This window comes from Trachemys scripta, chromosome 6 (assembly GCF_013100865.1).
Source record: "Trachemys scripta elegans isolate TJP31775 chromosome 6, CAS_Tse_1.0, whole genome shotgun sequence".
NCBI lineage: Eukaryota > Metazoa > Chordata > Testudines > Emydidae > Trachemys > Trachemys scripta.
Window position 1 is genome coordinate 95,150,969 of NC_048303.1, and position 25,674 is coordinate 95,176,642.

At 39.2% G+C, this 25,674-nt stretch overlaps 1 protein-coding gene across 1 annotated transcript in view; it reads right to left on the minus strand.

The window, feature by feature from the left end:
* Positions 1-25,674, minus strand: part of PRUNE2 (prune homolog 2 with BCH domain) — a 142,164-nt gene that overhangs the window by 97,879 nt on the left and 18,611 nt on the right. Inside the window, exon 5 of the mRNA XM_034774233.1 lies at positions 22,919-23,013. Within this exon, the coding sequence (XP_034630124.1) occupies positions 22,919-23,013 (95 nt within the window). The remainder of the gene's footprint in view (positions 1-22,918; positions 23,014-25,674) is intronic.

Below are 25,674 nucleotides of genomic sequence, written 5' to 3' on the forward strand. Positions count from 1 at the left end.
TGTAAGTAAAGAATATATCACTTATATGCCCATCTTTAAAAATGGGAAAAAGGAGGAGCTGAGGAAACTATAGACCAGTCAGCCTGACCTCGATACCTGGGAAGCTATTAGAGCAATGTATAAAACATTCAATTTGCAAATACCTGGAGGAAGAAGGGGTGATAACAAGCAGCTAGCAAGGATTTACCAAGAACAAATCATGCCAAACCAGCTTGATTTCCTTCCTTGATAAGATAACTGGTTTGGTGGATGGGCGAATGCAGTGGACATAATATACCTGGATTTTAGCAAGGCTTTTTACACAATCCCACATGACATTCTCATAATTAAGGTGGAGAAACATGGGCTTGGTGGAAGTACCATTAAATAACTGGTTACACAACTGCAAACAAAGCGTAACTATTAATAGAATGATGTCAGATTGAAAGGAAGTCTCATGTGGGGTTCCACAAGGATATGTTCTGGGTCCTGTGTTATTTAACATCTTTATTAATGACCTGGAAGTAGGAATAGAGAGCACACAGATCAAATTTTCAGATGACACAAAGCTAGGGGAGGTTGCAAACACTATGGAGGAGAGAAATAAAATTCAAAGGGATCTTGGTAAGTTGGAGAACTGGGCTATGGACAACAAAATGAAATGCAACAAAGACAAATGCACCAGTTAGATCAGATTGCAGGGCCTATAGTTGCTACCCTTAAAAGGTTGTCAATTTTTCCTATAAGAAACAGATACTTCATTTCCTAAGGAAACTCTATTATCTAAACTTAATTCTCGATTAATGCACAGGCTTCACAGTCATGAGCCCGGGGTCCCAGCCCCTATGCTCATGTGATTACATGAGAAGTTCAGCTTTCATTTACAAAAGATTGTTTCTAGCTGTCATCATTGTGAAGAACACCTTGAAAAGATGGCTCATGTGATGTCAAGTCTGCAGATGACATGAAACAAAAAGCTCTAAGAGATCTGATCTGCCCCATTCATCTTATTGGGCTGTTAAAAGGTTAAGTTACTAGAAGAGTACTTGGGATGACATTTCTCCTCCAGAATAGACAGGGAGTGATAGTCTGGGGTGCATCTGTCCAAAGAAGTATGATGATGGGGCTGAACCAACCCTGCAAATTATTTGTGTTTGGGTGGCTTTTTCCACTACCACCCAGGCAGGGCAAGGTTTAGGGTAACCCCCATGTGGGATGTTTCATGGGGCAGGCCTGACTTGCTTTAATGGAGCCCTGCTTACAGTATTTTACATACTGTAAATATGAAGGAAAAGTTATTGATTTATCTAAGGCACTATCAAAAGTCACTGGAAACAGTATTAAGAGCATAGAACTTGGCTTTTTATGGCTTTTACAAGCCATAGAAATGTCAAAATATGGGATCAATTACCATGTGTGTAGTAAAATAAAGAATATGTGAGGCTGCTCCCCCAATTTGATTAAAAAGCTTTGTGTGGGGGGAGTACAGGGTAGCCTTTATATAAGCACAATACTAACAGCATGACACTCAGATTTATTATTATACCTAATAAACAAAACCCATGTGTGGGATTCAAGATAATTCACAATTTTACAAGTGAACAAACGCAATAAAAATTAACTAAGAGTAGTTACACTTTACAATGTCTTTACATTTGAAGACACTTTAATTAAAAATATTATTTCATGAATAACATTTAGGTGAGCTGCTGAATAGACAGATTCCTCACAAACTGAGATAATAAATCTTACCGCTTATATCTTATTTGCCTTTTACTTGACAGTTCGTTCTAGTTCTCACTAGATGTGTGCTCAGGGACTTTTCACGAAATTAGATAACATGATATGCTGATAACAAACAGAAGAAGGGAAGCGGCTGACTTCTAAACTGAGGTTAAGCTTCTCATGGCTTCAGTGTTGGCCAGTCCATTGACTGAAACTCTGTCCCGCTGTAATCACATTTTAATCAAGCTGCCACAATACCCAGAGTAGAAGAATTGGAAGTTTGCGTCCACAATCAAAAGGAAATTTCAAGCTCAAGTGAATCAGAAGCAAGAACGCATAAGGAATGAAAAGGGAGGGTCTGGTGAGAGTGGAAAGCACTCTGCACTTCTCCCCACAGTAAGTCACAAGCTACGTTCTAAGATGAGGAAACTGACAGAAATCAACGCCAGGGGCTGAAAGGAAGAGCCTATAAACTTAGCGAGCACAACATTCAGACTTGAGGGCAATACTTTTCCCTACAATTATGAGCCTTTTAGGGGAACCAGTCTAAACAAATCTATTTATATAAGGGCAACACTCTAAAGTCCTATTCTTCAAGGTATCTCTAAGGGCTTGATGCTGTGAGGAGTTGAGTTCTCCTTCGAGATGCTCAGCACCCTCAACTCCCATTTAAGTCAGTGGAATGAATGCCAAGCACCGTGTAGGATCTTGCCCTGAGTAAAAAATTCCAAGTCAATTAAAGAAAAAGTGCATCACATAAATGTGATAAGTTACAGCAGAATTGTTTTCTCCCCCATTTTTAATCATGATTTCAAAATGACCCATAAAGTAACATAGGCCATATCCTCAGATCTGGCTTTGTTCTGCTCAGTGCAGGACCCAAGGTGGGGGAAGAGCACCTTTAACCGCCTGGTACTAGGACTGGCTCTAACTTGTGTCCAGCTGCAATGGGCCCCAAGGGGTATTCCAGAAATTAATGACTGCTGGAGCACAGCAGTTCTCTGGCCATTCACGTGACCACAGCAGGGATCAGGATCTAGCCCATGAGTGACAGATCAAGCATTTCTTCTTCCAAACACAGTTTACTTAGACTATATTTGCTAAAACATATCATACAGTTGGTTATCCAAAATAGCTCAGCCAACAGAAAGGAGGAGGGATGGTCTTGAGATTACAGGAGGAGATTGGATTCATTTCCTGGATCTGTTAAAGACTTTTGGGGTGACCTTAGACAAGTAACTGGGGGGCCTGATTAAATGCCCACTGTAGTCAAGGGGAGTCTTTCCATTGACTTCTGATGCTTAGATGAGACCCTTAATCTCTTTGTGCCTCAGTTTCCCATCTGTAAAATGGGGATATTAGTACTTCCCTATCTCACAGGGTTAGTTGTGAGGACGAACACATTAGTGACTGTAATGTGGAGGGTGTCCAAACTAAGCAATTCTTATCTACTTGTATATATTATGATGATTTATTATTTTTATTACCAGTAATGCCTAAAAGTACCAGCCCCATTGTGCTAGGGATACTATCACCATATAACAAAGAGATGGTCCCTGCCCCTAAAGAACTATCATTGTAAATAAAGCACAAGAGACTACAGGTAGAAAGATGGAGAGAGCACAGTGTAACTGAGATGATACTGATCAGCATGACAAGGTACGGTCACCAACAAAGTCTTTTACAGTTTCCAACACTTTCATTTGGTCTTATTTATAAATTGAAAACCGTTTTCAATACAAAAGAGAACCTATAAAGAAGCATAAGAAAAAAGGAAAATTGGCTTCAGAAGCAATCAATAGAAAGGATAAAGTACTTTTACAGGTTCAGATCTAAAGAGACTTGTCTCTCTTAGCCCTCTTTTCCCAGCTAAATTTTAATGGGGATACCCATAGACTGCCTATGTGCTCCTTGCATTTTCAGTTGTATTCCTCACTTCCTAATCTGAAATATTGCATCAGGTCTCTTTGTATTGTTAAACAGCTGTCACCCTTCTACAAAGAGGTATTGTTGATGAATGAAGTGAGAGTGACATAGATTAAATACAGACCTAGATGTGAGGGAAGGGTGTTTGAGTAAGTACTAAGTAAGAACTTCAGGATTTGGTTTAGAATTCTAAGTGCTATATAAATATAAAGTTGATCATTTATTATCATTATTTATTATTAATGTATTTCAAACAACTAAAATGAAGAGTGTGTGGAACATGGCTCTTCCTCAAAGAAATTAATATTCACCCACTCAAACACTTTGTCCAGATAATGAGAAATATGGCTACTACAGAATGGGCAAACTGTCCAAATAAACAAGTTGCAGTCCAACATAGATATAAAACATATGAAGCAGTATAGACAGTGTATAACTTTAAAGGCTACCTGTTTAATGTTGCCATGGAAAGGAGATTAACTGTTCTTCAATAATTTTGAGCCAAATATATTTTCTCTTTTCACCCATTTTATTTTTAATCAAGCGCATTTATGTAACTCATTGCAAAGAAAACTCACTCTAATTTTGTGTTCACAGGTCTCCCTGTCCTTGTAGGCTATTTCTACTAAATATATCTATGCATTTCTTGGAATATTATTTATTGTATTGTGCCATTTATATACAGCCAAATGCAGCCCTGGTAAATGGGAATAGCTACACTGAAGAGGCACCCATAGTTTCTAGTTCCTGTACAATATTTTAAAAGGCATAAATAAATTGTTAACTACTGCCAACTTTGGAAGGCAGTCAGTCTCATCTTTATAGTGCCTTCCCTTGAACTAGCTTGCCTCCTGTGTGATTATTGAAAATTATTTTATGTGCAGTATATGTAACTTTTTTGAACATTTACGACACGTCACACAATGGGTCAGATTCTGATCTCACTTACACCACTGTAATATGAAATAACTTCAGTTAAGTCAATTTAAGTCATTTGAGACAATTTACACTGCAGTAGTTGAGTTCAGAATCTTTCCCAATAACTTTATCCTGAAAATTGTCTAGACAATGCGAGCTTTAATGTCGCTCATATTTCTTCCTGTTCCACATTGTATTGCTTGCAGCATAGCTTAGGGTCTTGTGACTTTTTACTGTAGAGTTACTCTAAACTAATGGATAAAATATTTCCATACGACAAGATATTTCATCAGGAAATTCAAAACACTGTCCAGGATACTCATAAATACTGTAATGTCTGAAATGACTTATCTCAGTAGTGACTTGGGCTCAGATTTATTGTACAGTTCATCAACTTCTCAGCATGTTAGATAATGAATGTTTCATTTACATTGCTAATTGCCAAGCCATGGTTCCTTCAACCTTTAACCCTTATGCTTTATCACATTATCACCATATGTCAATATAATTGCACTTAACATTCCAAATAACAAACTTTCACTAGCTGAAGAGAAACATTTTTACAAAATATAACCTCAGAAGTAGCTACAAAACTTAACAAGAGAGCAGGACTGAAGCAGCACTGCAGAGATACTGCATAACTACTAAGATTTTTTCCTCAAGAAAAAGTTACTCTAATCTTTTGACCAAAAAAGAGCATTTTCCAAAGATTTTTGTGTAGCTTGGCCTAATTAAACAGCAACAAGCAAAAAGTTCTCAGTTAAACTTTTATGAAGAGCTTCAACAGTATTTCCTGTGCTTATGTCTCAAATACTATTGCATGCAGTTCAGATTCAGTATAAAACTCCCTTCTGCATTTGGATAGTGGGTGTTTTCCTCCAGTTTTCTTTAATCTGTGGAATTGTCATTAATTTTACATACCATATGACCATAATAGACATCCCACTTTCTCCAGAAGGCAAAATGTTTTTTTGTTGGGCACCCCAGGTTCTTTTAGTCCTTTCAAAACTCACTTGCAACACAAAAACCATTTAGAGACTGAACCCATTTCCGAGAAAGCTCAAAACCACCACAGGAGAAGGCTCACAAACAGACAAGTGCATAGGGTTAATAAGTACCAACCTATTAGGATTAAAAAGAAAAAGGGCGGGAGAGGGAATCGAAGACAAAAAGAAAATGGAGCAAACACCTCTGTACACTTCACATTGCAGAATGTCCTGTTTATCCAGATATGTAGGTGACATTTAAGTGAGACAGTCCAACATTTTTCATGGAAACAAATCAAAGCATTGTGAGAAAAGACACTGCCTATACAAGGCATTACATATCCATCTATCTCTATCAATATAGATGTCTCTTTACCTCACATACAGTGTTCAGAACTAGTCATCCTATCTCTAAAAGTAGTGGTTTTCTACATTTTACTGTTCCTCATCTTTTTTTATTTAGATCACGTTCATTTACAGTACAAGGGATAGAGTTTCAAACCAAGATTTTAATCATGCATTGAGGGACAATTCAGTGGCACAGTTTGATGTGCAAATACTAATATTTTCGCAAGTGCAATTTAATATCTAATTATGTTGAGAAAGTGTCAATGTAAAAATGGTACCTTCTTAGTCCATAAGTCTGCTCTTTGTGTCTATTCTGGGTCATACCTCATCTCTTGTTACCCCTCACTCTTCCCCTGGTGCTATGTTCTGCCATTTCAGCCTGCCTTGATGCTCCTCTGCTTTCCTTTCTCACAGGGGACTCTGTGCCTTGTCTCATGTTGTCCCCTACCTCTAAAATGGCCTCCCTGTCCTTGCAGACGCTGCAAACTCACTCTCCTGCATAAAGCTCACTCCCTTCAGTTACCAGTCATCACTGACTTCCACCATGGACTCTTTTCCTGACTCACTGTCGAAATAGTAATATATTTTTAAAACACCAGACTAACATGCAGTGGATGGTGTGCAACAATCAGCTTATCTCATGCCTTGCACATGCCCTCCCTGGAGTTATTGTTAAATATATTTGGTTTTAAAAACCAACATATATAACATTTAAAAAAGAATATTTGTTATACTAATTAAACTATGCTCATTACGCACCTTGTGGCAAGCATACACTGGGGTGCAATTAAGACAGATTAAGATTTATTGGGCCCCTGGGCACAAAGAACATTTGGACCCTCCACACCCCAGGAGCCCAGGGAGCCCAGGAACCCCCTCACTTTTAAAAGTGTGAGCGCCATGTCTGCCCACATTTTAACATGGGTGTAGTAGCTTAAGGTAGGCGCGGAGTGGCGGTGGCAGGGGCTGCGCTTCACGGCAGGAGAGCTGATAAGGTGATAAACTCCCCTGCCATGAAGCGCAGCCCCTGTTAGTGGTGCCAACCTCTTCCCAGTAGGAGGCTGAGGTGGGCCTTAACCCTCCCTCACCAGGAGGCCCTGACCCCTGCTCCTCCTCTTCCTCCCCAAGGCCCCATCCCCTGGCCAGGCCAGAAGCTGGAGCCAGGCAGTAGTAAGAGCCCCCCCGGGGGGGAGGGCGAGCTGCTGTGGGGAGCCTGGGTCAGAGTGCCCTCGGGGCTGAGGACATGGGTTGAGGGCTGCTCTCGGGCACCCCGCCCAGAGCAGGCGGAGGGCCAGGGCTCCCCACAGTGGCTGCTCTTACTATGGCCCAGCTCCGGCTTCCAGCCTGGTCAGGGGGTGGGACCTTGGGGGGAAGAGGAGGAGCAGAGGGTGGGGCCACAGTTCTAGCACCGGTGAACCTCCATTTCTACACAGGTTCAAGTGCTCCTGGGGGAACCCCCAAATTGGCTGGGGCCTCTGGGCATGAGCCTGTGCATTAACCCACCACTGGGTGCAGTAGTGAGGCAAAGGGCATAGAAAGTTTCTCCCACTATGCAGCAACTGGACAGATAGTGAGAGAGAGGAGAAACGTGATATCAGGGTGGCCTGCACAGCACAGCCCCAAGTAGGTGTGGTCTGATGGTTAGAGGATATGGACAGCTGCAAAGTTAGCTAGTGTGCATGGTGGTGTCAACAGCAGGCACTGGCCATGATGTACGCTGTTCCTTTTCAGAGGAGCAGTAATCCACACCCCAATGTAGAACCCTTAACCAACCCCTTTGGAATCTTACCCAGGATGTCATGGTCCCTGTAGCATATTATGCACTGGGGAGCTGTGTTCCTGTTCCCCATCACAATACTGGCTAGTGCAGGATTTGGCCTTTCCTTACCAATAAAACACAAGGAAAGATTATGAAATCATTGGCATAAAAAGCTTTTGGACTTGATTATCACCTGAAATGTATGCTCCTTCTCATCAATATGTTCCAAAACCCATTCAATGTCTCAGAGAGATGAAAAAAAATACAAATTCTGGATTGCAACTGAAAAACGAATATTCCCAATTTTATTCACGTACCACACCAACTGCATTCCAGTGCAAGTATTTTGCTTAAAAGGAATCCTAACTATGAGGAACTTTTAACAATATATATCAGTGTGCAACTAATGGCAGGAATTAGATTTATGCATATTGCGGTTGTCCACTTCCAGCTGCTTTTGTGGAGTCAAACTTTTTTTTTATGTTAACACATCACATTATTATCACATTTAGAGAAGAATAATGGCATAGAGTGTTGATACATCATTGGCAGCGCACAGTGTCATTTGAAAACATGCTTGCCTTTTGAATCTGTAATAATGGGTCGAAGATATATTCTGGATTTAGCACCTAGTACTTGCTCACTGGTTTCAAATGCAATAAATGAGTGTCTATTACATGTGAGATGTCTTATCCCTTAATATATAAGAAACCCTAACTCTTTTCCAGTTGGCAGATGAAGCTGCAAGTAGAGTTTTTAATAGGTTGAAATTAAACTATTATTGAATGTGTCTGTAGGATTTGATGGGACAATTGAGTCCAATTCATTTATGGATTTAGAATGAGATTTTTCTAAAACACTTAAATGTTAAGGGATACAAACCTCCATGCTTCTGGGTACAAGACAACTCCTAATTGACCAAGATTCAAATTTTCTATCATTGGCCAATACACGATTATCTTGCACCTTCTTCTGAAGCACATGGACACAAAGAAGCAAGATACCTGACTAGATGGACCACTGGTCTGATCTGGCATGGAGATGCCTAAGTTCCTAACCAGCACTGGTCAGAACACCTCTGGAAAGGGAGTTCGTAAACTGTTGTTGCTGCAGAACCAATAAAGAGGGAGCCCAAGCCATGCCTAGTTTTGTATTTTATTTTTGTAACTTTACAGGGACATAGGTCTACGTCAAATAGATGTGTCCATTTATGTAGCAAAACTGAAAGCACTCAAGTAGAAGCAAGTTTCTTTGTACAGTTGAATGTACATATTTCTTAACTGCTCCTAGATTTTTTTTTTTTAAAAGCTTGAAACTTTAAGGCAAGTTGCCAGCGCAGTGTGTAGTGATACTGTTCTGATATCCCATGTGGTTAACCCTACGTCATTTCCCTCTCCCCTTCTCCGGCTCACTGTGCTGGGGACACTGAGGAAAAACATGCAGCCTTTTGGAGGAGGGAGTGCTTCTTGTTGGTCCACAGTAGTCTGCCCCATTGATAGACTGAAGAATGGTATTGACAAAGCTGCAATGGGATTCCGCTTCTCCTCTGTCTGAAGGATAGTAGCCCCAACAAAGGCCCCCAGTGCAGAGAGGTACATGTATGGTGGGAATTTTTGTACAGAGACATCACAGGATCTGCAGAAGGCAGCAGAATCTCAAAGAAAATAGGACCCTTTGAAAATGTCAATGATATAGCTTTTCTGTTTTAAAATAGGAGAAAAAAACCACCTGGGGTTTATTCTGGCTTCTGCTGTTGTAGATCCTGGCAGAGGATGACAGAATCAGCTCATCTGTTCAGCTGGTGGTACCCCAGTCAAAAAATAAAGCTCCCCTTTCCACAAGGAAAGTGGTACCATCTCCTACCACCTACTCTCTATGGTGTAACTATTCCCCTAAATGCAGGCCTGGCAGTGTGCCGAACTGGCACAGTGAAGTATAATTCACACATTGTCACACCAGCTTTAGTCAGTCCCATGGCAAGAAATATGTGTGAGACCAGGGCCGGCGTAACCCATTAGGCGACCTAGGCGGTCGCCTAGGGCACTACAATTTGGGGGGCGGCGACGGTGGCGGTATTTCGGCGGCGGGATCTTCAGCCGCCTCTGTCGGGGGCGGCATTTCGGGGCGGGACCTTCTGCCGCCTAGGGCGGCAGAAAAGCTGGCGGCACTTCTGTGTGAGACCTTAGTCTTTAGAAACTCTGTATTTTATGGTATATACTACAGCTGCATATCCCAACTGTATGGACTTACCCTGAATATATTTGGGACAGTAAAATAAGATAAAATATTAATTTTGTGGTATTTTCTTTGTATCATCTTTACTTCTGTTCAGTCTATGTGAGTTTGCCATAAATTAGGCCTGCTGAGAGACTGATGCTGAGCCTTCCATATGGCAAATATTGAACTGAGAGATGTGAAAGAGAAATCACTTTTTTATTCTTGAATTCATTCTTTTCCCTTTACGTGGAATGTCACTTTAAGCCACAAGTGCAGAGAAACAATACTGCTAGTGAAGTTTCTAAATACAAAAGGAAATGGCTAATGAAAAAAAAAATTAAGTAAAAAAAAAAAAAAAGGCAAGTCCATACAGGGCATAACCAAATACCTAGAATGGATTTTGCATCAGGCTCAGTACTAGGACTTTCAGGCTATAAAGCACAGTTCTTTCGTTTCAAGGAACAGTAGTTCACTATTATAATCAGAGTTCATTCAAACACATAACTGCATTTTTTTATTAGATAAAGTAATCTTCAGGTCGGGAAAATCAGCATAGAGCCATTGAAATCAGTGATGCTATGCAAATGTATAGCAGCTGAGGATATGATACAATGATTCCCACTTCAGGTAATCTATTCTACCATCTTTTCTGCCTAGTACTCTACATGCTGTAGAGAACAATTCAGAAAAAAAAAATCTGAAAAAAATCAACTTTTGTACAAAGATGCCAAGCATATTTTTTGCAGGTTAGGGCCCTCTGTGAAGCTAGTAATAGAGTGGAGAGTGAATTTCCTGGTGCTGCTCAGTCATATGGAAATAGAAGATTAAGAATTTTACTGGTGGTTTTGTCATTTCTGAAGATTAATTAATTGGAAACCTCACTAAAAAAAAATACAAAGCAATTTTTAAATTGTCAAATGTGACCATAGTCAAAATTATACAATGTATGTAAGTCTCTCTCTTTCTGAACACCAAGGTTTAAACTTCCAAAAGGGCTTTTTCATTTTGTATTTGCAGTTTCATGCCTCCAATTACTTATTTCTGTAATTTTGCACCCATTACAAATGTAAGCACAAATAGTAGCAAATAGACACCCAGTTACTGGTTTTTGATGGCAAAATTAGAATTCAGGTTCCAATTTTCAAAAGTGCTCAGCATTGACCTAATTCTGTTCCTAATGAAGACAGTATTAACACTCCTATAGCCTTCAGTGTGAGAAGAGTTAGGCCAATACTGAGCACTGTGAAAATCCCACCCATTAAGGCCTGGCTGGAACCAAGCCCCAGAAGAGGAAGCATGGTCTTGTGATCAAGGCACAAGTCAGGCCCTCAGGGAACTGGGTTCTGTTTCCTGTTTTAGCACAGACATCTCGTGTGATGCTGGACAAAAGGGTTGGACTGAGGGTGAGGGGTTTACAAACCCTATGCAAAACCAAGCAAGACATGGAGCAGTATTGGGCCAGGGAGCCCCCAATCCTCAACAGCTGCAAGGTATGCTCCAGGTGATATGACAATTTAAAAGGGCAGTGGTAGGCCAGTGACAGGGGGGAAGGTGTTACAGGCTGTACCAGAGCTGTGAACCCTCAAGAGGCCCTGAAAAACGGGATATTGTACCCCGCAGGTGAAGCAAATATTACTAAAACTGTGACCACACCCTAAATGGAGGAGCCACACCTGATAGGAAGTGACCCTGGGGGAATGTAACTTGGGATGGACCAACAAGTGGTCCGGACACTGCAACATCCCTTTAGGGCCCTATGTTGGGATCTGGTGGAGTGGAATGCGTCCTCATCTCCTGCTCCCCTTCCCCTCTGTTGTGAAGGAACCTGAAGGGGGGAAGAAGGGACACATAGGAGAGACTGAGGCCTGCTGTATAGGACCTGACAGGGCTCTGTCCAGGATGGGCATACTGAAAAGCCACTGCCTGACCAGTAGGCCAGCTGGCTATCAGACTGACCTGCTCCACTGAGCAACTCTTATTCATGCTCCACGAGCACTTTTTCACACAACCTAGACTGAGCATTCACCCATGTGAGTAAAAGTTGCACAATCTCATCCTACGTCTCTCTGTGTCTCAATACCTCATCTGTAAAATGCAGATAAGATTTCCCTACCTCACAGGAGTGTTTTAAGGATAAATTCATTGACTCCTATTCCCCACTCACTCTGGCTTTACATGGGTGTAATCCCATTGACATCAATGGAGTTACTTCTGATTTACACCAGTGCAAATGAGAGGTGTTTAGGTATGAAGATGAAGGGGGCCATAGAAGTACCTAGAAAGAGAAATACCTATGCAGTTGATTCCCATAAGTCATCAAATACACACATAAAACTCCATTTAAGTAAACGGGAACTGCACATTTATATCTGAGGATGGCCCTGTGATTTTCACTTGTAAGTAAGAATGAAGAAGTAAGAAACAACAGGGTCTGGTGGTATTGTCTAATGTGGCAAGAACCACCTTGTAGAAAGGTGGACAGTCTCTCCAATGTTAAAGCCCAAGGATGCTTTTGATACCAACCAACTTCCGCAAAGAAGAAAATTAGGGACATTCAAAATTTTCAGGCTAACCTTCAATGACAAGTATTTTTCATGAATGTTAAGGAATCAGAGCAATTAGTTTTCAGAAAAAAGAAATATTAAGAGTCCTTGAAACTTTGAAAAGTGCCCATAGTTCCTTCATATCTCCAGATCTAGTGAACAGATCCAAATTGTACTACACAACTGACTAGGGATAATTACCTCGTACACAGGATAATATTCAGGACCAAAAAGAAAATAATATATCATTCATAAATAGCATTATTTATTGAAAAAACTATGTCTGAGTCTCCATCACTGAAGCCAACACAGAAAAGATGCTATCAGAGAAAGCTTTTACTGACTGGTGCTTCAGTGTTTTGCCTGAAAGCAGGCGGCTGCAGATGAGAAGAAACTACAACAACAGATGTTGAGATAATTCTCCCTGCACCTTTTAAGGGATCCATGAGGGGAACCCTGAAATATATACATGCATTATAAACTTTAAATAGTCAGACGTATCCTTATGTTAATGATGAAAGAATTGACAAGTGTTTCCTGTAAATCAGAATTAAAGTTGTCGTCGGATTTTGGGAGTACATCACTAACCTACATAGGACAATTGGTTTGAACAGTTTGAAAATTCCTATGTTCCTATGTCTAAGGATAGAATATGGATTGCAGATTAGGCCCCTAAGATTTAGCAGAAGGTGTATAAGTAGTGTGTTATCATTCAGGTTACTGTATATATTACAAGTGAACTGCCATCTATTTAAGTTCGGATTCAGCAAAGCACTTTTGAACATGCATTGGTAAATAGGGATGGACTTAAGAACATGGTAAGAACATGTTTAATTGCTTTGCTGAATGGGGGGCCTTAATCCCCAACAAAATATCTCTATTTTAAATAACTATTGCATGGTGTAAGAGGATTTTTGTAAATTAGGTCTTAATAAAAAGTTGGAAATCATGGATTAGAATTTTTAGTGACCAATCAGTTCCTTTTGGTAATATTCTACTTCAGTTAGAGGTTCTGTAACTTTTTATAGCTAGAATAAATAGCATATGTATTTGTCTTCATTAGTAATTTTATATTACACCACATGCATATCCAAACATTTCAGCAACTTATAATACAAGAAAGTGACTCTACTTTTTTATTTAAATTTGGTATTTAGTAACATTGGTGGGTTAACAGTTTAACATCCTGCCTAGATGATCTCCCACAAAATATCAAGAAACAAAATGAATACTATGTAGTACAAGATCAAATTTAAATCTACAACAACTTTTGTTAATAGGTTCTCAGTCAATATGTTCAAACAATGTATTTTCACATATTAAAATTGCTTTTGTATTGAATATCCAGGCTATAGATTTCTATAGGGATAAGAAAAGTGTATGATACATCATATGAACATATTTTTATGCTAAACATTTCTCAAAATAGCACCTCTCGCTGTCAATGTCTATGCCCCATGAACAGCTGAGCTGAAGTGCTACTGACAAAAGCAAGAAGGGTACAAAAATGATAAATTAGTCAAATTTATACAAGTCAGGAATGAAGTCCAATAATGAGCCTTTTCTTTGCCACCGAAATGAAACTGAAGAAACTATGTATGTATGAGAGAGACACTTGCTCAACATCATACAATCAAGAGTTCATATTCTATAAGCAAACAGTATTATTTTCTTTACACCCCTAGAAACAAATATTCTTGTAAACTTCTAATGAAAGGAAAAACCTACTAACTTTCTTAAATGGCAGATATATTTAAAAACAAAAAATATTTGCCTATTGTAGAAAACTAGATTAGAGCCAGCTAATGTAAGGGGACACTTATAAGATTATATCTTTTTTAAATTTATTTATTTATTTAACCAATTCATACCAGCTATCTGAATTTTAAACTGAGATTGACTAGCAAAGAAATAGTATGGGCAAAACTCCCTTAATTACAGCATATGCCAGAAACAGATTTAGATCTGATACCAAACAAAATATAGCGCAGGTCACTGAAACTTCATTTAATATAAACTGCTACTGAAAGAAACGGGGAAAACAAAGAAAATATTATTATGAATGACATTATAGTATACCAAGTGCATTCTTAAATGACACCAGCAGTACAAATCTTGTTTTTGTTTTTCCAGCTTATACTGTGTATAATGGTGGTAGCTGTAGAATAAAATAAGCAAATATACCTTACAAAATACTATGCACCATCTTCAAGCTCAACATGACTTGAATTTACTAGTACGTTCCCTGAGACTGGTCATTGTTATTCATAGATTTTAAGGCTAGAAGGGACAAATATGATCACCTAGTCTGACCTCCTACTTAACATAGGCCATAATATTTCACCCAGTAATTTCCACATCAAGCCCATAACTTTTGTCTTGGCTATCGTATGTTTTGTAAAAGGCTATCTAATCCTGATTTAAAGACTAGAAGGGATGGAGTTAATCACTATAACCATTACTGATGACACTTTTTGCTTTCCTACACTCAATTAATAATCAGTTAAGGTCATAAATAAACAATCTGGGATGACCCATACACATTCCCACCTGTTTCCCTTCTGCACTTGTAGAGCAGGATAGACAACCACAAAAGAAAATCCACATGCTTTGCCTAGCTGGTCAGCATCTAGAACCAATCTGTATTCATTACAACTGGGATTCTTCATCCAACCTGGGGCATCAATAGCACAGGCACCATCCTCCAGAATGGTAGAGTTGCGTAATTATGGTATTTTCATTAATGGATCTTTGACTGTTCTATTCATTCTTGTAATGTAATGACTTAACTCTCTGAATACTTCTGGAATAGAAAATTAAAGTACATTTAGCTCTGTATGTGTGTATCTATATACACGTATATACGTACACCTATAGGCAGATCTCACACACTGACATTTAAAAAAAAACTTAATTAAGGTTGATTTATTTACAAATGCAATGTTTTCAATACACACAAAAGATGTATTTAATGTTTTATTTTTAAACACAATTAAAAAATAATATATAAATATATACATACTGCAAATGTAATACAGATAACAAATTCATTTAAGCCCATTTATGCACATTAGTAACACACCATGTGGCAGAAAGACTATGACTACAAGAAGACCCCTTGGCGATTTATTTTATATTAAATCCCTAATGGCCTCTCCTCATCTTTGTAAAAATATGCACAAAAGTCCAGACTATGCAGCCATTGAAATGAATGGTTATTTATTTGCTAAACGAGAACCCTATGTTTAATGTTCCTTAGACATAAGGTAGCCTGCAAAAGTCGCATTCCTACAGCTCCATACATCATTTATTTTACATACCCTAACTTCTCACAACAGGCATCAGAAAAATATCTCTGAACAGCATTGTAAGTTGCTGAGAATTTTGTTTCCAATTCCATTACTGGAAGATTAAATGTTAACATGTTTACTTGCTTTTTTAGCATCAAAAACAAATCCATGTACCAATCTGACACCATTTCAAAAACATAATGTGTATATTTATACTGGAAAATAAAAGTTTGCCAAGTCTGTGATGTGATCATCAAAAACAGACAATGGAAGTTCAATCCTTCAAATAAAATAAAATTAGAATATATTATAATTTATGTAGTAACCAACTAGTTTAAAAGTTGTTTGAAAATGCCTGCCATGCTACAGCTCAGAGAGTTACTGATTTTTATAAAGGTATATTGTGTAATACTTAAATAAAAATCTGTCTTCCTAATACACAAAACACCATACAAATCTGCCAGAAAAAATTTGCAAATGTATACACTGTACTACTACTAATGCTATTTTGAAAAAATATTTTGAAATTTAACCAAGAGGTTTTCCTTCTCTTGGACACAAGTTGGGCTGGTTAGGAGATCAAAATCTAGGGCTAGATCCTTGAGTCTGGCCAACGTTTGGCAGAATCAAAGGAGGGGAGGCATAGGTGATGTTATGCCACCTTTCTGTCCTTCCCCTTTCCAATCCTTGAGACAACTGAGGGCTGTTTCAAATCCAGGTGAAATTTATAAGAGCCTCCAGGCTGCTCTAACTTATACTGGCTGTAACAGCCTCTTAGGGAGTTGTTCCACCAGCCCAAGATCAGCAGAGCACAAAGTGCTGTGTCCACCCCCTCTTCCGTTCCTGGGACACACCCCACCCTGACCAGGAGGGCCAGCAGCGGGAAGTATAGAGTCAGCTACACTATCATGTGGGGATTGCCCTATGTAAAGAACACTTTACAAAATTATAAGTGTGCTCAGATATCAGGGTGAGGAATGTGATATAAGAACCTTAATAGACAACTATCTCATCAGTCAATCAGCATTCAGTTTCTCTCACATATACTGATCAAGACCAGATACTCATATACCTGTTGGCCATATTTTTTAATTGGCTTCCTTAAGTCTCCTCTAGGAATCTCTATTTATGTTATTTTTCTTCTCTTTAAAGATATTGCTAGTTGTGTTATCATTAAGTGGTTCAACTGACTGCCTGCGGGCTGAACCTGGCCTGCAGGACAGTTCCATCCAGCCCCAGAACTCCTGTGGCATCCACTCCCACAGCAGCTGCCCAGAACATAGAGAGTATTGCAGTGAGTGAAATGCTGCACAATCCACATGTGGAGACAAAATGGTGTCCTGCATGTGAGGTCACGCCATGCGGAAGAGGCCATCTTATAGAGCCAGTCTCCCTCCAGCACATGCAGCACTTCTCTCCAGCAGCAGGAAGGTAAAGGTAGCTGATGAGGTAGCCAGCGAGCAATGATGATCCTCAGAGTCATCTCTCTGGAATTCTGTTTTGGTAATGGGCCTATGGAGGTGCCTCCAGTCCAAACTAGCATCCGGCCCACAGCTTTGAAACGGTTGGACCACAGACTCCAGCAAAAATGTCATCAAGCTTTCATAAGAAACTATAAAGAAAGGGGGGTTCCATGAAAGCTGCATGTCTTCTTCACTATATTGCATCTTGAGGAAAGAGGAGAATGGAAAGTTCAATTCACAAAGTATTATTCATCTCTCAGAAAAAAATGACTTTCCCGGAAAGTCACATTGAGAAGATGCTTCTCATTTCCAAGGGAATTCCAACAGAGAACAAGCAAAATATACTCTCGGGGTATAACATAATAAAACAGAAATTAACAGCAGTGCAAGCACTCAGTTTTGCTACAATACCCTATGAATAATCTCCAACATGACTTGGAGAAACTTCCCAGTAAAAATAATGAAAACAACAGCCACTTGGGCCATGTTACTTCTCTGTTGCCACTATCTTGAACAAATGCTGCCATGCATGTAAATAGGATTTAGTTTGTGTGTGATATGGCTCTGTTCATTTCTTGTTTTAACCTAGAACTTCACTGTAATTTAAATCTATAAAACCCCAAACACAAAGAACATTATCTGAAAAATGCAAAGCTGTGTACATCCAGCTCCCCACACAAATCCTGATTTGTATGCATGAAATGCCTTCCCTGAATTGATCAGTAAGGCCCACTATTCCTTTAATACTACCCTGTATTTCTTTAAAACTCTCCTCAAGATCCATCTCTGCCAAGATGCCTATAAGAGATCAGAAAATTGATGCTGGGCAGATGGGGATACGTAACACTTTATTAATATAATACCAGCGGTAAATATACTCACATATACATAAAATGCATATATTTGATTGTATTCCAACCCCTCATACCCCTCATATGTCCCTTGTCTTCCCAAATTGTAAACATATTGGAGCAGAGATTGTGCCTTCCTATGTGTTCGTATAGCACCAAGAATCATAGACCTTGATACTTTTCAGGCCTCTCAGTGTTACTGCAATGTAAATATTGACAAGTGATACTAATAGTGAATTAGTTGGTAACTGAAGGAATTATTGAATTATTGCCACTGTTACCTTCCTCCTAAACCAAAGAACATTTTCGCTAACAAGGGATATTAGCATCTATATTTTTAATAGAAAAATCAGGGTTTAACTCCATAGTAGCTGAACAGTTCACAAATATTGCGGAATTTATCTTCACAACTCATCTAGGAGGTAAAGAAGTATTATTATCCCCATTTTACTGAGGCAGAGTGACCTATTCAAGATTGCACAGGATGTCAATAGCAGAGTTGGGATATGAACTCAAACATCCTGAGTTCCAGCCCAGTGCCTATCCATAAAACCATCCTTCCTTTCAGAAACACAGGAGCTGAGACAGACCCTAATTTCATTATAGATCTGTAAAACCAATAATAAAAGATAGCACACTTTTTATGGGTATATGAAAGACTATGTAAGGTATTTCATTTATTAGAATATCAACGTCACTTGATATATTGATTTTAAAAAGATTTTATCATTCTTAAATACTCATTTAACCCATTTAAAGCCTGAGTGTTTCAGGTGTGACATTTTCATTCTTCATGACACTTCGCAACTATAGCAATAAACATGCGTCTGTGAATGACACACTATTCCTGACGGGTTGCAGTAGATATAATCATGTTATTATCACTATTAGTAGCAATAGCAGCAGCAGCTGTGTAACCATCAGAATCAACAAATCCTAACAGATCAGGAGAGATCATGAAACCAAAGCAAATAATCAGGCCTAAGAAAACTCTTCATCAAAAGATGCTCTTATGTATCTGTTGGCTGGAAGAACAGTTTGACCCTGTTAGTTTTCTAAAGAAGCAAACACATTATAGATGCAACATCTGTGGCATTAAAGCAAAGCAAACGCTGTGTCTCATGTCCTCATTGATATTTAATTAGTTAATGTCTGTACAGCACTTAGAACACAGAAAGCACTGCATAAGTGCTAAGTAGTAGGAATTATCATCATTATTACTGGAGCAAATCTGGAAGTATTTATACAAGCAAAACTCACAGGAAGGTGAACATGAGTTTTACCTGAGTAAAGACTCATGTCTTCAGGATTTGGCCTGAAGTAAAAGACTCAGGTTTTCCGATTTTTGCCTATTGTTAATTATTATTCCTATTTTATGTGACACAGAGTTCTGCTTGCTGGAGGTGTGGCAGGCAGAGCAGTACACTATGGTTTTGCAAATCCATCCCCGTCTCTACTGGTGCTGTTGCAGATTGCTCTATACCTGACAAGGCTGTGAATCTGAACAAGCCAACAACTGTCCTGTGTGCTTCTGTAAGCCAGATCGAGTTCTGGAAGTATTTGAACAGAGTGTAGTAACTCAGCACCGCAAAAATTAATCTCCAGCCAGAGAGGCTGGAGCAATGCCACTTCAGTTACAGCATGTTTCTTTTGAAAAGAGAAGAACTAGAAGGAATGACTTCCAGGAATCACTTCCAGGTAACTTCAGTCAAAAAATCTGGTAATATCAGTGACTTGATGGATTCAGATTAAAGATCATTTAACTCATGGAAATCACTAAGAATTGATTGTTTTGGGCATATGCAGTTGAATCTCCTTCCCCTCGATAGTTCCATTTAGTTATGCCTCAAACAATGGTCTTGTGAACCACTTCACTGCTTGAGAATCAAATCTTGGTGTTCCCTGAACAACAGTATTCTAAAGTCAAATGTGATACAATATATTCACTGAGGCCAGCTCTGAAACTTGTCTGCTTTTAGAACTATAAAAACATTGCTGCGGTCAAATGTCTTTTGTAGGTAGTAGAAGAAAGGGATACAAATTATAGGCTAGAATGTGACTAGCCTTAATATAGTTGTGCAAAGTAGAAGTAAAGATCCTCCATCTCCCATCTGAGCTGCGTTAGTGCTACCTGGATGTTAGATCTGGGTCCTGCGTAGAGCACAGAAACTGCATTCCACATACTCTTTCAGGAAGTAACAAAAGCCTCTTAATTTAATACTGAAGCTAGCTACTCATTATAAGCCTAATTTGTACCACTCGTCTAAATTAGCAAAATGATAGACAACGGTTAAAATAAATTATTAGAAGATTATAAAATCCCATTTCTTATTCAAAGAATGCATTTCCAACCATCTTGTTGTTGGTTATTTTGACATTTGTATATTTTTGCAAATTTTAGGGACCAAAGTTAAAGTTGAGTAGGCCATGCAAGTTTGGTGGAGTGATGGAGGATGATGGAGGATTGTATGGCAGTGAGAAAGTGGCTGGACCCTTTAACTGTTCATTTCTTGACTTTCTAACATGTAGTTTTTTAAACTGATTGAATACTGTGCCAGCATGTAAATTACTATCACTGACACTACTGACATTCTATCACTTATTTAGTAAGCTAGACATTATAATTGCTCAGAGAAGCATGTTTTAGCATGTTTTGTATCAAGATATCTTCTGTGAAGAGATTTCAAAGCTACATACCTTGAATCATACTAGATATTAATTGTACTGGCTAGTATGTCAAAAATTTAAGTGTTTTGAATAAGTCAGGAAAGAAAATCCAAGTCTGACATTTTAAATACACCAGGATGATATTCAACAGTACAAAGCTACAGACTAGATCCAGCAGACCAAAGCCTCTGGAACTGCTATCCCTGGAATTTCCATAGGCTTTGTGGTGTTTGCAAAGATGAAGACTAACCTCTATTTTCAAGGGGAACGATCCCTCTCTTGTACCCCAAAATGCTGTGTTTCATGGACTCTCCCATTCTATACTGCCCAACTGCCATAATTAGAGTAAATTAGGTTATTTGATATTATACCAAAATACTCTGTACCTAAGCACACTTAATGCCCAACATGTCCTAACTCCAACTGACTAAACATCACTCAGTGAGGGACACGTTTGAAGGGCTCACACCATTAAGACACTAGGCTCTTCCCTTTCTGACAGTGTCACTACAATGAGAGCATGAAGAAGACCACAAAATTGAAAGGCCAAAGATTAATTCATACTTCATGGCACCCAAGAAGCTTGGCAACAGAAAGAAAGATGCCCAGCACCTCAGCTCCTATTGAGTTCAGTGGAGTTGTGGGAGCTCATAAATCAAGTCCTTGGTGATTGGGGAGGGGTAAAACCCCATCATCTACTTGCAACATTCATCTACCAATAAGAGAGCCATGACGGCTACTCCCAGGCAGCCTATTTAAAATAACAAAGGAAGGGAGAAAGAATAAAACATGACCGAATCATAAAACATCTGTTCCCCACTTCCCTCCAGCTTAACTCTGCTTGTCTCATAGTCAGCGAGGCGTGAAGTTTGCAGAGTTTGAGAGTCAATCTTTGTGGTACATAGGGGGCTCATTCACTGGTACCCATAACGCTCGTTTTTACTTGTTTGAGTTGGTGATGCAGCATAAATACAGTCTTGGGTGTTTGGCCAGATTGGCCCTCTGTATGTAGGGTGACCAGATGTCCCAGTAGTGGGACCGTCCCAATATTAGCGGCTTTGTTTTATATAGGCAACTATCCTCCTGGGAGTGGAGGGGAAGTCTCCTGATTTTTCACTCCTGCTATCTGGTCACCCTATCTGCATGTAAAGGATCATTTTGGCTAACACCAGATAGAGGAGTCAGTAATACAAAACACAATGCTGTTGGATGAGGTGTGCTTTATATGCACCTGCTCAGTGTGTGAGGACTGAGCTGGGACTAAAAGTGACCACCTGCACTGATGGGGTACGTGAAGGAACTGCAATGTAGTAAAAGCCCCCAGGAGAAATAGGAGCAAATGTAACAGCTGCCTTAGGCTCGTGTCTTACCCCACTCCTTTTGAGGTGACTAATGCCACTTGCAGGACTAGTCACGCTCAGTTGCTGCACTTCCCACCCACATAGTGGCTAGTCCCTGAACAGGGGCTTACGGGGAAGGAGGTTCCTCGCGTGTCCCTTTGTTCTCTCCCACCTGTGAAGAGCCAGCCTCAACCTGGCCCTGAATGATTCTGATCTGTACTTCTACACATATAACAGCTAAATCTAAAGTGATATCAGCACAATATTCATTAAAAACAGTACACTAGAGGGGAAAGAACATCTGTAAAATATGCATAACACTGAACAGCTAATAGTTATGCACACATTTAACTAAGAGCACTCCAGCTTAAATGGGGTCAGTTCAGAAGTGTGACACTGAAAACCAGCAATCAAAAAAATGACTTTCACCCGTACTGCTAACACAGGAAATGCCTCAGACAAGCAGCCATCTAATAAACAAATTGAAAGGATTTCTTATCAATCCTGGAACTTCTATAATTTATGACCAACGTGACTGTTTTCACAACATTCAAAGCAGGTACATAAAAGTAAAAAAACAAGGGGACACTTTTCTCAAGGAGTGAAGAGACTATTAACCCCACTGCATGGAAGGGTGGGTTATGATCCAAGCATTGCAATTTTCTGCAGCTGTCGCTCTAAAGCATCCTGGTAAATTACTTTTATTTGAAAAGATATTCAGATGCATAGTAATGAAAGTCAGACCACAAATAACTACGGCATTCATAAAAATTAATTACATCATTGACAAAATCTGCTTATACTCTATCCTGAGAAAACAAGTAACTGAAAATCTATGTGAAAGAACAGGCCCCCTTCTGCAGCTTGGTGGTTTAGCAGCTATATTCTATTTATGTTTCCTCTTACCTCAAGGGTCATGTACACCGTGCTAACTGCAACTTTAATTTCTCCATCTGACAGCTCCTTGAGATCCTTCAACAGAGCCTCCTCGATATTTAAACCTGTTTGAGATACAGAAAAACTGTTCAATACATACAAGTTTCAGAGCTAGTCAAATGCAACAAGATGAGTTAAGACCAGAATTTTAGCCTTAATGTTAACTCTTCTGGCTTTTATGGGTTCACATCAGAAAATTAACATTATTTTGTAATTTAAATTAATATTAATAGTATGGCACTACTACTTTAATATCAGAGCAAACAAAGTTCAAAAGAATTAAAAGACAAAGATACTCATATATTCAGTTTCCCTTGATGAAGTTGTAAAGGCTCTGATCTGGACGCATATTGAATACTACTTGTCAACGAGTGCACATAATCTTTAATCTTCAGATCATGGATATAAGACTTTTGGCACTAATATAGAATTGTTGTAACAAATCATTCAGAGCTGAAGCAATTAAGGTACATGTTGTAAATACAAACTTCAGATTGCATTCTACCATTGACCTTCCTTAAACTAACATTGTACCAATGGATGTTTCTGTGTGGGATTAAAGATTAATATAACCCTCAGGAACAGATTAACATGTGTATTGTTGACACAGGAGATTTTATCATCATCATCTAGTGGGTGACTAATTGTGGGATCTGGATTCCTCTATATAGGAGCCAGGAATGTTGTGAATTTTCAAAATATTTCATTTAACCATATAGCTTTCATTTACTGTAATGGGAGATGTCCAGCTACAAGGCTGCAACATTCTCTAAACTATATTTAAATAATTCATGATGCACAGGAACATGGTCAGTTGATCCCTACTGATAACTCAGATAATGTAGCCAAATAGCCACTCATGAGTGAAACAGCCATATAAATCATAACTGCTCATCAATGAATGCAGTAGCTAGATTCTCTTCAATTAGAAATCTATTGACAAGATGAACTGGCAGTTTCTCATGTGTATTCAAAATCTTTGATATTTTCATTTAAAAAATAATTATATATAGACAGTAGAGTCTTTAATAAGCAGAATATCTATTCTCCTCATTGTGCCCAAAATAACCAGTACACCTATGGATTCAGGTTTGTAAATGAGTGCTGCTTCTTAGATGAAACCTGGAACTGCTATTTTGTTGAATTGTTCCACTTCTGCCTAACAAACTAGATACAAATATAAAAATATATGGAGATATACCTATCTCATAGAACTCAAAGGGACCTTGAAAGGTCATTGAGTCCAGTCTCCTGCCTTTACTAGCAGGACCAAGTACTGATTTTGCCCCAGATCTCTAAATGGCCCCCTCAAGGATTGAGCTCGTAACCCTGCGTTTAGCAGGCCAATGCTCAAACCACTGAGCTATCCCTCCCCCATCAGGGCCAGTGCCAGTGTTTTTGCCACCCCTAGTGGTGGAAAAAAAGAGCCACAATCGGCGGCACTTCGGCGGCAGCTCTATCACCACAGCTTCTTTCTTCGGCGGCAGGTCCTTCCCTCCGAGAGGGACTGAGAGACCCGCCACCGAAGAGCCGGATGTGCTGCCCCTTTCCGTTGGCCACCCCAAGCACCTGCTTGCTGCGCTGGTGCCTGGAGCTGGCCCTGCCCCCTATAAAAGGCAAAACTTTCATCTGATTTGCAAAGGACTTCAGAATCTCATCCCCACCTATCTGCACATAGAGCACAAAACATAGCAATGCTAACTATGTAATTTGTAATAAAATCATAAACAATATTGATAAAACACAGAACAATGTAGCTGGTATGCTATGTCCCTGTTCAGAGGCACTTAAAATTATGATGCATCCGTGGCCATACTAAAGCTGCTTCCAAGAGTAGTAGCAAAGTGGCTAATTTTTTTTTTTTTACAGTGTAGTTTCATTAACAGCCAACTATGGTCTTATCTCTGTGCATGAAACTCCATGGATCCCAATCCTAAATAGACACACACGCAGACTTCACTTGATACATTGTTGTTAGTAATCCTGTTAGGTAAAATCCTGGCCTTACTGAAGTCAATGGGAGTTTTGCCACTGACTTCAGTACATTGAAGTCAATAAGCCTACACACAATGAGCAAAGTTAAGCACATTTATTAGTCTTTGTAGAATCGGGGCCATGAATGTCAAATATGAATAGTGCTCGTGATCACAGGCAGTATATGGCCTTTTAAATATAATTTAACATTTTCATTAATGATCTAAAAGAGGATCTAAGAGCATATTGGTCTAAACTGGCAACACTCATCAGGCACCTAAAGGGACCAGAAATATGAAAATAAAATTCAGTTTATTTCAACTGTGCAAACAGAAAGCTAACACATCTGGGAGGAATAATCCAAAATTTTTTTTAACTCAATCGGAGGGAGATGTCCTAGGGAAGCAGTGATGATTAAAGGGATTTCGGGGTAATAATGAAAAGCAAAGTGGACATGAGTTTGCAATGCGACATGGCAACAAAAAAAGGCTATTGACATTCTTAAAGTGTATACAGAGACTGTACGTGACAGAGCTGGGAAGCACTAGAACCATGTCAGCTGCTTTAGTCAAGCTGCAGAAACCACTGAAAACAAGCTTTATTCGCTTTTATATTGTATCAATGAAGTGACAACGTTTCACTGAATTTTGTTCATATGCATGAACTCTTAATAGAAGCTTTTTGTATGTGTCTTTTGTTTTGTATATTGCTTTACCTAGATGTTGGAGCACAGCTAATAACACATAAGGAAC